The sequence below is a fragment of the Oncorhynchus keta genome, chromosome 17 (genome assembly GCF_023373465.1).
Source record: "Oncorhynchus keta strain PuntledgeMale-10-30-2019 chromosome 17, Oket_V2, whole genome shotgun sequence".
Classification (NCBI taxonomy): Eukaryota; Metazoa; Chordata; class Actinopteri; order Salmoniformes; family Salmonidae; genus Oncorhynchus; species Oncorhynchus keta.
The window spans coordinates 49,073,363-49,087,770 of NC_068437.1; the positions used below are offsets into that span (position 1 = coordinate 49,073,363).

General features: G+C 44.1%; 1 protein-coding gene across 2 annotated transcripts in view; it reads left to right on the top strand.

Moving 5' to 3' along the window:
- Window positions 1-14,408, top strand: part of LOC118395980 (SH3 and multiple ankyrin repeat domains protein 2-like) — a 176,774-nt gene that overhangs the window by 43,407 nt on the left and 118,959 nt on the right. For both annotated transcript variants that reach the window (XR_008066846.1, XM_052466318.1), the window contains 2 exons: window positions 2,240-2,306; window positions 13,962-14,283. Coding sequence is in view for 1 of the 2 variants with exons in the window: in XM_052466318.1 (XP_052322278.1) it covers window positions 2,240-2,306; window positions 13,962-14,283 (389 nt within the window). In the remaining variant the exon portion in view is untranslated. The remainder of the gene's footprint in view (window positions 1-2,239; window positions 2,307-13,961; window positions 14,284-14,408) is intronic.

A 14,408-nucleotide genomic window follows, 5' to 3' on the forward strand; every position in this document is an offset into this window, starting at 1 on the left:
TGTCTAGATGGTGTCTAGATGGAATTTGTATTTGTGGCCCTGACGACTGGAACTTTTTTGGAACACCATTATTTTGGTCTTACTGAGATTTGCTGTCAGGGCCTCAGGTCTGGCAGAATCTGCGCAGAACATATAGGTGCTGCTGTAGGCCCTCCTTGGTTGGGAACAGATCTAGGTGCTGCTGTAGGCCCTCCTTGGGTGGTAACAGAAGCATCAGATCATCAGCAAACAGTAGACATTTGACTTAAGATTCTAGCAGGGTGAGGCCGGGTGCTGCAGACTTTTCTAGTGCCCGCGCCAATTCATTGATATATATGTTGAAGAGGGTGGGGCTTAAGCTGCATCCCTGTCTCACCCCACAGCCCTGAGGGCCTGCTCTCTCCCTCTTGCTCTCTCCCTCTTGCTCTCTCCCTCTTTCTCTCTCCCTCCTTCTCTTTCTCCCCCTCTCTCTCTCTCTCTCTCCCTCTTTCTTTCTTTCTTTCTTTCTTTCTTTCTTTCTTTCTTTCTTTCTTTCTTTCTTTCTCTCTCTCTCTCTCTCTCTCTCTCTCTCTCTCTCTCTCTCTCACTATCTCTCTGCTCTTTATTTCTCAGTCCCCTAGTTTCACTGTCCATCTCTTTCTCTCTCCCCCTCTCTCTACCTAGCCATCATAACTTACCTACTACATATGGTTTGGGACTAGGTGACCCGACAGCAGAGGAACAGAGCGTGTGCTGTGTTGAACTATGCAGGGTTAAGAGATGGCTATACTGTAACATCATAACTTAGCCTACCTCCCCATATGGTTTGTTATAAGGTAAACAGACAGCAGAGCAGAGCGTTTCAGTTTTTCAGTGTAGCAGAATGTTGTTTCTGGGAGGAGACGATGATGGGAAGTAGGAGTCATGTTTTCATGTTTTTATTGCACAGCCTCATTCTCCACTCTAGCATGCATTATACTGCAACACTACTACTCCAATCCAATAGCTTCTGTAGAGTTATTACTGTATTACAATAATAGGTTAATTAATTTAACTCATTTCAGTAGTGTAATTGAAAATTGAAAATTGCTTGTTTATCCACATGAAACCAATATCATATTTGGGATAGAGATGGAGGGTTCAGTTTATTCAGGATTTCTATGAGTGAGTTAGGCTAGTCATACAATTTTCAGTGACTATACCGTACCCATAGAAATAAAACTTGTTCTGTCTCTATGACTACCTTTCCTTACTGTAATACAGCCTGAGCCTCACATTGCCTAACCATCACTAACCCTATTCCACTGACCCAGACCCGTATATAGAGAGCGTTTCGGTCAGATTTTAAAACGGACACCATGTTAACAGAGCGATGTAACAATACAAGAGTGCCTCTGACAGTTCCCTCTGAAATGACCTGCTGTAAACAAGAAAAACAGAGGAATATTACAGAAGTTTTTATTAATTATAATTTGGAATAACGTGTGTTCAAGTCTTTACAGTTTTGTGGTGTCAACAAATTGTAAATCTTCTTTCACTTCATAAGTTAAAAAAATGAAAAAAGATCAGAAATAAACAGCACAACATGGAAGCTTCAATTATCACTTAGCAATGGCTATGGAGGAGGAAGTGGCGCTATCGGAACGTTCAGACAGAAACCACATTGGCCAAACTCTCTATATACAGTATATGACTCCGCACTGACCTGTCTTATGTAAAAGTGTCTAAAGGTGGAATCAGTTGGCAGGGTTTACTGGCTGGATATGTGTTGACTGTGGCTGTGGCTCTGCTGCCCTCCACCCACTACACTTGTGTTATTATTAGTACCTATAAGGATTTAAAGTTGCATTTCATGAAAGTGAGTCATTTTACAATGAGAATTAAGTTATTTTCTGACAAATTTAACTGAGCCACCACATGTTGTGGCCATCAGAGCTGGTAGTCAGGAATTTGCTATTTTATTTATTATTTATTTTACCAGGCAAGTCAGTTAAGAACAAATTCTTATTTTCAATGACGGCCTAGGAACAGTGGGTTAACTGCCTGTTCAGGGGCAGAATGACAGATTTGTACCTTGTCAGCTCAGGGGTTTGAACTTGCAACCTTCCGGTTACTCGTCCAACACTCTAACCACTAGGCTAACCACTAGGATACCCTGCCGCCCCCTATAATGAATACCATATCCACCATTGAAGTAGGTCAGATTTTAAAAGCCATTTTGATTGATTTACAAATGTGACTATTATAAATACCTCACTATAAATCTACCATTCTGTTCCAGGTGGCCATCATCGCAGGAAACTTTGAATTGGCAGAATTAATCAAGAACCATAAAGAGACTGATATCGGTAAGTTTCTGAACTCAACGTTTCTTTGTTTCTGTGTAGTATAAACTGTGTTTATTTACCAGAAAAAAACTATTGCATTATAGGAAATGGTAAGACAGGTAAACCATTGAGTATAGCAGTTTACCAGGCTAGGAAAGGGTTGCTGGCAAATGTGTTGTATTGAATGTGAGTTAAGTCATGTGCAATTCACTTGCTTTATGAATGATGCACGTTGTAGACCAAAGCGCTTCCACTCTGAATGGGCTATTGTGTTTCCCGGTAGATGGACCTGCTCTGTGCCTCCTCTCTCATCTAAAGACAGTCAGTTCTGCTCCAATCCACACTTAGCCACAGTTCACAATGGAGCTGGCCTACATTGTGGGACTGGGATGAGAACACACACTCACACACACACACACACATGCACACACACACACACACACACACACATGCACACACACACACACACACACACACACACACACACACACACACACACACACACACACACACACACACACACACACACACACACACACATGGATTGATCAGCTGTGTTTTGTCATCTGTCTGTCTGCTGCACTGTTCTCTGTCACTCTCATATGTTCTCTGGTATACAGTACAGCACAGTACAGTAGGCTCTACTCTCATATGTTCTCTGGTATACAGTACAGTACAGCACAGTACAGTAGGCTCTACTCTCATATGTTCTCTGGTATACAGTACAGTACAGTACAGTACAGTAGGCTCTACTCTCATATGTTAACTGGTATACAGTACAGTACAGTACAGTAGGCTCTACTCTCATATGTTATCTGATGTACAGTAGAGTACAGTACAGTATAGTACAGTACAGTACAGTACAGTACAGTACAGTACAATACAGTCGTGGCCAAAAGTTTTGAGAATGACACAAATATTAATTTCCACAAAGTTTGCCTGGTTCACCAATTACTTTGCAGACAGAGTTCAGTGTGTCAAATCGGAGGGCATGCTGTCTGGTCCTCTGGCAGTCTCTATGGGGGTGCCACAGGGTTCAATTCTCGGGCCGACTCTTTTCTCTGTATATATCAATGATGTTGCTCTTGCTGCGGGCGATTCCCTGATCCACCTCTACGCAGACGACACCATTCTATATACTTCCGGCCCGTCCTTGGACACTGTGCAATCTAACCTCCAAACGAGCTTCAATGCCATACAACACTCCTTCCGTGGCCTCCAACTGCTCTTAAATGCTAGTAAAACCAAATGCATGCTTTTCAACCGTTTGCTGCGTGCACCCGCACGCCTAACCAGCATCACCACCCTGGATGGTTCCGACCTCGAATATGTGGACATCTATAAGTACCTAGGTGTCTGGCTAGACTGTAAACTCTCCTTCCAGACTCATATCAAACATCTCCAATCGAAAATCAAATCAAGAGTCGGCTTTCTATACAAAGCCTCCTTCACTCACTCCGCCAAGCTTACCCTAGTAAAACTGACTATCCTACCGATCCTTGACTTTGGCGATGTCATCTACAAAATTGCTTCCAACACTCTACTCAGCAAACTGGATGCAGTTTATCACAGTTCCATCCATTTTGTCACTAAAGCACCTTATACCACCCACCACTGCGACTTGTATGCTCTAGTCGGCTGGCCCTCGCTACATATTCGTCGCCAGACCCACTGGCTCCAGGTCATCTACAAGTCCATGCTAGGTAAAGCTCCGCCTTATCTCAGTTCACTGGTCACGATGGCAACACCCATCCATAGCATGCTCTCCAGCAGGTGTATCTCACTGATCATCCCTAAAGCCAACACCTCATTTGGCCGCCTTTCATTCCAGTTCTCTGCTGCCTGTGACTGGAACAAATTGCAAAAATCGCTGAAGCTGGAGACTTTTATCTCCCTCACCAACTTCAAACATCTGCTATCTGAGCAGCTAAACGATCGCTGCAGCTGTACATAGTCTATTGGTAAATAGCCCACCCATTTTCACCTACCTCATCCCCATACTGTTTTTATTTATTTTCTTTTCTGCTCTTTTGCACACCAATATCTCTACCTGTACATGACCATCTGATCATTTATCACTCCAGTGTTAATCTGCAATATTGTAATTATTCGCCTCCCTCCTCATGCCTTTTGCACACAATGTATATAGACTCCCCCTTTTTTTTCTTTTTTTTTCTACTGTGTTATTGACTTGTTAATTGTTTACTCCATGTGTAACTCTGTTGTCTGTTCACACTGCTATGCTTTATCTTGGCCAGGTCGCAGTTACAAATGAGAACTTGTTCTCAACTAGCCTACCTGGTTAAATAAAGGTGAAATAAAAAATAAAAATAAAATAAAAAAGTGTCTTTAGATATTTTTGTCAGATGTTACTATGGAATACTGAAGTATAATTACAAGCATTTCACAATTTCACACAGAATTTGTGGGTTTTTGTTTGTCCACCTGCCTCTTGAGAATTTCTCAATGGGATTAAGGTCTGAGGAGTTTCCTGGCCATTGACCCAAAATATCAATGTTTGTTCCCCGAGCCACTTAGTTATCACTTTTGCCTTATGGCAAGGTGCTCCATCATGCTGGAAAAGGCATTGTTCGTCACCAAACTGTTCCTGGATGGTTGGGAGAAGATGCTCTCAGAGGATGTGTTGGTACCATTCTTTATTCATGGCTGTGTTCTTCGGCAAAATTGTGAGTTAGCCCAGTCCCTTGGCTGAGAAGCAACCCCACACATGAATGGTCTCAGGATGCTGTTTACTGTTGGCATGACACAGGACTGATGGTAGCGCTCACCTTGTCTTCTATGGACAAGCTTTTTTCTGGATGCCCCAAACAATCGGAAAGGGGATTCATCAGAGACAATGACTTTACCCCAGACCTCAGCAGTCCAATCCCTGTACCTTTTGTAGAATATCAGTCTGTCCCTGATGTTTTTCCTGGAGAGAAGTGGCTTCTTTGCTGCCCTTCTTGACACCAGGCCATCCTCCAAAAGTCTTCTTCTCACTTTGTGTGCAGATGCACTCACACCTGCCTGCTGCCATTCCTGAGCAAACTCTGTACTGGTGGTGCCCCGATCCCACAGCTGAATCAACTTTAGGAGATGGTCCTGGCATTTGCTGGACGTTCTTGGGTGCCCTGAAGCCTTCTTCACAACAATTGAACCTCTCTCCTTGAAGTTCTTGATGATCTGATAAATGGTTGATTTAGGTGAAGGGCCTGTGAAGCCCTTTTTGTGCAAAGCAATGATGACGGCACGTGTTTCCTTGCAGGTGACCATTGTTGACAGAGGAAGAACATTGCTTTCAAGCACCACCCTCCTTTTGAAGCTTCCAGTCTGTTATTCGAACTCAATCAGCATGACAGAGTGATCTCCAACCGTGTCCTCATCAACACTCACACATGTGTTAATGAGAGAATCACTGACATGATGTCAGCTGGTCCTTTTGTGGCAGGGCTGAAATGCAGTGGAATTTTTTTGGGGGGGATTCAGTTCATTTGTATGGCAAAGAAGGACTTTGCAATTCATTTCAATTCATCTGATCCCTCTTCATAACATCCTGGACTATATGCAAATTGACATCATACAAACTGAGGCAGCAGACTTTGTGAAAATTCATATTTGTGTCATTCTCAAAACTTTTGTCCATGACTGTACATTACAGTAGGCTCTAAGGTGCATGGGATGCGGATTACAATCTTCTCTGTCATCTTTCTATAGATGCCACTTTGTATCTGATGGAATCCTTTTTTTCCTGTGTCCTTAGGCCAAGGGTCCAAGACTGTGACATTATGAACTCTCCTTCTGGCATACAGTCAACTTATTGCTAGTGCCAGCATTCTTACAATCTTGCAATCTTACCGTACAAGTGTCAGGGGATTTCTGTCTCTTCCTCTCCAAATAGACACTGAGACATAACTCCTTTGTCATGCATTTACAACCCCCAACAGTCCCTTTTCTCCGTCCTCTGTCATCACTTCTTTCTTCATGTTTTGTGACCACATTCTGCTGTAAATAGAAAGGGTGCTGCACACCAATTATTTAATTATTTAATTGTCTTTTTGCATTTGCCCCTTGAGTCATAGTCGGGCTGATTAGCTTCAGTCTGAGAGTGAAGGTCTTTGTGACAGCTAACCTCATTACATTGGATTATACACGCTTAGAAAAAAAGGTACTATCTAGAACCTAAAAGGGTTCTTCGGATGTCCCTAAAGGGGAAACCTTTGAAGAACCCTTTTTGGTTCCAGGTAGAACACTTTTGGGTTCAATGTAGAACCCTTTCCACAGAGGCTTCTACATGGAACCCGAAACGGGTCTACCTGGAACCATAAAGGATTCTCCCATGGAGACAGCCGAAGGACCCTTTGGGAACCCTTTTTTTCTAAGAGTGTTACAGAATTTGTATTATATAGTTCAGCGTCATGGCTGCAGTCATGACACATAAACCTACAGCATCTGCCTTGTTCTACAGTCAACTATGTAAATCCTTGTCCCATATAAATCCAGTCGTGGTTGCCATGGTTCCCAGATCCATGTGATATTTGGCTTTCGGGATCTCAGATCTGGTCGGTTCCTCAATGGAAGACCCATGGGTAGGGAGGTAGCCTCTTTATATGGTGTAGATCTATACATTGGTGGTTGTTTTTTTCATGATTGTTACTGAAAATGTAGACTCATCAGTGCTGTTTCTTCAGCATCCGTTGTCCTGTGATCCATTATCACTGTTGTATAATCTACTGCATCACTGATCAATGTGGTGACAGCAGTGTGGTTCTATCATTCTATCTTTATGGATCCATCACTCAGGGTTTGTGGTGCTCAAACAAGATGGTTCATCACTATTTTACCTCTTTGAGATTGATCTACCACAAGCTGCTCTTTCTTTTCGTTGTGTTTGATTGATTGAGTGGCTGGTGTTATAACGATGAGGTTCAGGTTTAAAATGTTAAAGCTATTCCTTGGAGAGGAAAGCGGAGGTTGGTGCTTGTCAGGTTGCTATCTAACAATCTGTGTGCCAGAGAAGAGAAGAGGTGGTCCGTGGAGATTCCCCCCATCCACAGTTCCCCCTGCAGCCTACAGTCATTTAGATGTTAGATGTTAGGCTGGTTTGAAGTCATGACGCTTTGTAATTCATCATAGACAGTACATTACACAGGATCTAGTATAGGGTCATTATCATATTGCTTTCAGTGGACTGGTTCTTGTATATTTAGACTACTAATGACCACACCAATGATTTGAGATTTATTCTGAGCAATTAAGGGAATGTTGATGGAAGGAGTACTTCCAAATGCCAATTCAATATGAATTCAATATGTTGTTTTCCCAATGAAAGTCCGAAAGTTATTCCCAAGAGGGAATAGCATTTAATAATATCACAACATGTCTTAATTCTCATAACATTCCAATAGGATTTGGGATGTGTTGTTCTGTACGTGCTTGGTTACAAATGCTTGCTAAAAACACTACGCATGGTCCATTCCATGCCACTATAGCCCAAAAAATATCTTTGGTATCTCACATTGTTCTGGTAATTCTCACATAGAAACTGAACAGAATGTTTGACACACTTGTATTTTTACAATGTATATATATTTTTTATCATCAGGAAAGTGGCCATTTTAGGCCCATCTAAGACCTGAACATGTCTCCTGTAAGACCCTATGAGCTGTGAACGTGCATGATTCAGACAACATCATGGTGTCATTATATGCCTTATAGTATTTTCTCAAATATGGAGTATATCTAGATTCTGAAATACACATTTTCACATTCATTTATTCAACATAATATGAATATGAATTTAAATATGAATAAATATATATAAATATGAATATCTCAAACTTTCATCATGCTTTTTTTTAAATGGTTTGTGATAGAAATGTAAAAAGCATGTCAAACATCTTTCCTCCCAATGAAGTTACTATGAGAATTGCCAGAACAATCTGAGATACCAGAAATATTTTCGGCCTATGATGCCGTGGAATCGCCCACATAATTTCACAACCAACAAGCAACTTGCTAATAACGAATTTAGACTTCCTCGCTAAGGTTGCCTAGCAACACAAAGGGTTTGTTTTCGATACAGCTGTTCCTGTGAAAGCACGGGTTAAAATCCAATCTCTCGCTGAACCTGTTTCCACTGAACATTGATTTATGCATGTTTAATTTGGGTGTTATGTGATTGCAAGCGACACCTCTCTCCACCATGTGTTTGACAGCCACGTATTGAGAATGTGTTCTGCCCTGTCATCTATGGCAATATCATTTATTTGGATTATTATTGAAGTCGTTTTAGATAATACAGTGTTTTAGCAATCTGGTTTATATTAACATCAGTGTTAATGATAGTAATCAAATGGCTGTGGTTTAGTTGAATTCTCCCCATCCATAATGATTATAATAATTGACACATTCTTGCTGAGATCATGCGCTGCTTGTCTCTGGAATGTTGAACCTGGGTGAAGCAACGCTATATCTAGGGAGTTTATTTTTCTTCAGTGTTATCTGACTGTCTGTTAGAGTGTTTGTGTGCAAGAGATATATATAGAGGGAGACATAGAGAGAGAGAGGGAGAGAGAGAGAGAGAGAAAGAGGTAGACATATATATACTGTATATATATATATATAGAGAGAGAGCGAGAGAGAGAGAGCGAGAGAGAGAGAGAGAGAGAGAGAGAGAGAGAGAGAGAGAGAGAGAGAGAGAGAGAGAGAGAGAGAGAGAGAGAGAGAGAGAGAGAGAGAGAGAGAGAGAGAGAGAGAGAGAGAGAGAGAGAGAGAGAGAGAGAAAAAAAATAGAGACAGTGTGAGAGGACGAGAGGGAAATGGAGATGCATGGAACTGGTGCGTTGTGATCCCAGTCAGTAACAAACAGTGTCTGCCTTTTTCCCCACCTTTCTCCCTGGCTGCCAGTCTCCCTCTCCCTGCCTGCTCACTGCCTGCCTTTCCCCCCTGCCTCCCTGCCTGTCTCCCTGCATTTCACCCTGCCTCCCTGTCTTCCTGCTTGTCACCCTGCCTACCTGTCTCCCTGCCTGCCTTTCCCCCCTGCCTCCCTGCCTGTCTCCCTGCATTTCACCCTGCCTTCCTGTCTTCCTGCTTGTCACCCTGCTTACCTGTCTCCCTGCCTGCCTTTTCCCCTGCCTTCCTGCCTTTCTCCCTGCCTGCCTGCCCCCCTCTCTCCCTGCCTGTTTCTCTGCCTGCCTTTCTCCCTGAATGTCTTCCAGCCTGCCTGCCTGACTCCCTGCCAGCCTCTCCCTGACTGCCTGTCTGTCTCCCGGGTTGCCTGTCTATCTCACTGTCTCCCTGCCTGTCTATCTATCTGTCTCACTGCCTGTCTATCTATATGTTTCCCTGCCTGCCTGCCTACCTGCCTGCCTGGCTGCCTGTCTGTGTCTCCCTCCCTCCCTCCCTGCCTGTCTCCCTGCCTGCCTGCCTGCCTGTCTCCCTGTCTCCCTCCTTCCTTCCTTCCTTCCTTCCTTCCTTCCTTCCTTCCTTCCTTCCTTCCTTCCTTCCTTCCTTCCTTCCTTCCTTCCTTCCTTCCTTCCTTCCTTCCTTCCTTCCTTCCTTCCTTCCTTCCTTCCTTCCTTCCTTCCTTCCTTCCTTCCTTCCTTCCTTCCCTCCCTGCCTGTCTCCCTCCTTCCTTCCCTCCCTCCTGTCCCTCTGCCTGCCTGCCTCCCTGCCTGTCTCCCTGCCTGCCTGCCTGTCTCCCTCCTTCCTTCCCTCCCTGCCTGTCTCCTTCTTTCCTTCCCTCCCTCCTGTCCCTCTGCCTACCTGCCTGTCTCCCTCCTTCCCTCCCTGCCTGTCTCCCTCCTTCCTTCCCTCCCTGCCTGTCTCCCTCCTTCCTTCCCTCCCTGCCTGTCTCCTTCCTTCCTTCCCTCCCTCCTGTCCCTCTGCCTACCTGCCTGTCTCCCTCCTTCCCTCCCTGCCTGTCTCCCTCCTTCCTTCCCTCCCTCCCAGTCCCTCTGCCTGCCTGCCTTCCCAGCCAATCTCTTTCCCTCCCATTGTCACGCGCTTTACCACTGGAACGACTTGCTGCTGCTTTTTCCCACTACAAAACTCGGATACATTTCATATTCGCTCTTTTTCTATTTATTTATATCTCCACGTTTCCCATGAACAATTAAGCAATAAGGAAAAGGGGGAAAATGAAGTCTTTTCTGAATGCCTTGAAGAAAGAAGGTAAGCAGTGATACTTGAGCAAGAGGTTTTTTTTAATGGGTTTTGAAGGCTTCCAGTGTTTTGAGTGGTTACTGATACTTTGTGTGGCATATAGAAACTGAGAGAGTGGATTCTATTGTTTATGCCTTTAGGTTAATCACTGATATCATAGTGTTGTTGTTTCTTACAGGTTATGAGCTTGTTGTTATTGGTTTAATAACAACTGCTAATGAACTAAAAAGTAAATTATTGAATCCATATTAGTTACCGTATCATAACTCCTTTTGTTTTATATAAATACTGATGTCTGCTTTTATAACCACTTCAAAAAATCTCAAGAGAATGTTAACTATTTTGGCCCACATTGTTGATATGTGTATACCAGAGAAAATATCAGAGTAGAGCCTACTGTACTGTACTGTACTGTACTGTACTGTACTGTACTGTACTGTACTGTACTGTACTGTATATCATAGAACATATGAGCGTAGAGCCTACTGTACTGGACTGTACTGTACTGTATATCATAGAACATATGAGTGTAGAGCCTACTGTACTGTACTGTACTGTACTGTACTGTACTGTACTGTACTGTACTGTATATCATAGAACATATGAGAGTAGAGCCTACTGTACTGTACTGTACTGTACTGTACTGTACTGTACTGTACTGTACTGTATACCAGATAACATATGAGAGTAAGTCAGTCAGTAGACTACCAGTCAATAATCTACCAGTCAAAAGACTACCAGTCAAATCAAATCAAATGTATTTATGAAGCCCTTCTTACACCAGCTGATATCTTAAAGTGCTGTACAGAAACCCAGCCTAAAACCCCAATCAGCAAGCAATGCAGGTGCAGAAGCACGGTGGCTAGGAAAAACTCCCTAGAAAGGCAAAAACCTAGGAAGAAACCTAGAGAGGAACCAGGCTATGAGGGGTGTCCTCTTCTGGCTGTGCTGGGTGGAGATTATAACAGAACATGGCCAAGTTGTTAAAATGTTCATAAATGACCAGCATGGTCAAATAATAATAATCGCAGTAGTTGTCGAGGGTGCAGCAAGTCAGCACCTCAGGAGTAAATGTCAGTTGGCTTTTCATAGCCGATCATTAAGAGTATCTCTACCGCTCCTGCTGTCTCTAGAGAGTTGAAAGCAGCAGGTCTGGGACAGGTAGCACATCCGGTGAACAGGTCAGGGTTCCATAGCCACAGGCAGAACAGTTGAAACTAGAGCAGCAGCACGGCCAGGTGGACTGGGGACAGCAAGGAGTCATCATGCCAGGTAGTCCTAAGGCATGGTCCTAGGGCTCTGGTCCTCCGAGAGAGGGAAAGAGAGAGAGAAAGAGAGAATTAGAGAGCATACTTAAGTTCACACAGGACACCGAATAAGACAGGAGAAGTACTCCAGATATAACAGACTGACCCTAGCCCCCCGACACATAAACTACTGCAGCATAAATACTGGAGGCTGAGACAGGAGGGGTCAGGAGACACTGTGGCCCCATCCGATGATACCCCCGGACAGGGCCAAATAGGCAGGATATAACCCCACCCACTTTGCCAAAGCACAGCCCCCACACCACTGGAGGTATATCTTCAACCACCATCCTGAGACAAGGCCGAGTATAGCCCGCAGTATAGTCTCCCAGTAATGAGTCAGGCAATAGGCTACCAGTCAATAGGCTACCAGTCAATAGTCTACCAGTCAATAGGCTACCAGTCAATAGTCTACCAGTCAATAGTCTACCAGTCAAAAGGCTACCAGTCAAAGGCTACCAGTCAAAAGGCTACCAGTCAATAGTCTACCATTCAAAGGCTACCAGTCAATAGGCTACAAGTCAATAATCTACCAGTCAAAAGACTACCAGTCAAAGGTTACCAGTCAATAGTCTACCAGTCAATAGTCTACCAGTCAAAAGGCTACAAGTCAAAGGCTACAAGTCAAAGGCTACCAGTCTATAGTCTACCAGTCAAAAGTCAAAAGTCTACCATTCAATAGGTTACCAGTCAATAATCTACCAGTCAATAGTCTACCAGTCAAAGGCTACCAGTCAATAGTCTACCAGTCAATAGTCTACCAGTCAATAATCTACCAGTCAATAGTCTACCAGTCAATATTCTACCAGTCAATAATCTACCAGTCAATAGTCTACCAGTCAATAGTCTACCAGTCAATAATCTACCAGTCAATAGTCTACCAGTCAAAGACTACCAGTCAATAATCTACCAGTCAAAAGTCTACCAGTCAATAGGCTACCAGTCAATAGTTGACCAGTGCGGCAAGTGCTGCTGGCTGCTGGTGAGCTTTCTTGACTTGACTTGGATCATTTTTTGCCAACAGATGGCTAATCTTTGTTTAAGCAGCTAAACAGCTGCTCTTAGCAAAAATGTGTTTGTAGTTACTTTTCTAGCAATTTGGCTGTCAAAATAATGAAATACTATTTACTAAATCTATTCATTTTAAAATGTTGATTACTTCTCCTTGCCATTATCATTCACCTGATGATAAGACACGTTTTTTTCGCTAACATTTGATGGGGGTCCCTGGGTCGCTGGTTTGCCAAAGAGGGGGTCCCTGGGCAAGAAAAGGTTGAAAACCTCTGATGTAGATCCATACATATCACCAATCTTTAATTGGCTATGGCTATGCTGTTGATGATAGGCCATCCAGATATGATAGGCCATCCAGACTCATTAGTGGGAGAGTCAGGTGGAGAGGGGGTGGGACCTGTCATTGGGGGTTGGACATGTGACCTCTCCTCTCAATGCAGCATGGACCTACTCTATATTATGATGCGATCCTTAGGTACAGTCACAGTTTTGAGGGGTTATCGCTTTAAATTGTGCTTTTGAGAGTCTTACACACATACTCAGGCCTTTTGGAAGAGGTATTCTTGAGAGGCCTTTTTATAGAACCTTCTCCTATGACAGTACGGTTGTTTTCTTTTCCAAAGCAGTGTCATCTCTCTCACACAGTGGCCAATCACCTCTGGGTTAAACCCTATATTGCTGTATACAAGCCTCTTATTCCTCCCTGGTATTTAGTAGGCAGCGTAGAAATAAACATCATCATTAATCATGCTTCAGCTGTGTGAGCCGAGCACTGCATCAAACGCAGGGGAATTCCACCAAGGCTCTTATTATAGCTTGAGTTGAATAGAAGTTCTCTCCTCCTCCGCCAGGCAGCCAGGCAGCCTGCTCTGAGCCTGTGAGACCAGCTAGTTAGGAGCTCTCATTGCATCTCCACTAAGGCTCAATTATGCTTATTAATACCTCAAGGTTAGAGACTACCTTTGGTTTTCTATTGAACCCAAATAAGAGGTGTGTGGGGGGGGGGTTCCGTGTGCATGTCCGTGTGCAGGAGAGAGAGCGAGAGAGATCGAAATACTACTTATTCTGTTATTCAACCAGTTTATTTTGGAGGAACAATGATGAAATGATGAAATTACAAATGATGTAATATTTCTCCATGTTGAAACCTGTTCTAATCCCCCCCCCCCTCTCCCTCCGTCCCTCCCTTCAGTGCCTTTCAAGGAGGCGCCGGCCCAACCCACCCGGCGCCAGCAGGCCCCACGGAGTACACTAGCTGCTCCACGGTCTATGCTCCTACGCTCCAACAGCGACAACAACCTGAACGTGAACAACCGGTCACCCCTGCCCTCGCCGTGCCACTCTCCCCTTCATAGCCTCTCCCCCCGTCGGCCCCAGCAGCAGCAGATGCCCAGCCCCAATGGAACAGTCAGGACCATGGGGAAGGGGGCTCCCCGCCCTCCCCGTTCACGTTCGCCGTCCCTGGGGCGCCTGGGGGAGGAGACACCCAGACAGATCCCCCAGCACCAGCCCAGGTCAGTCACCAAACAGAATTTGAATTATACATTGACTCATGAGGGCCCCCAACGTCTCTTGCGGGTGCCCAAAGCTGAAATCATGGAATTTTTTATGGGGGTCCATAATGACATGATAATTCCCA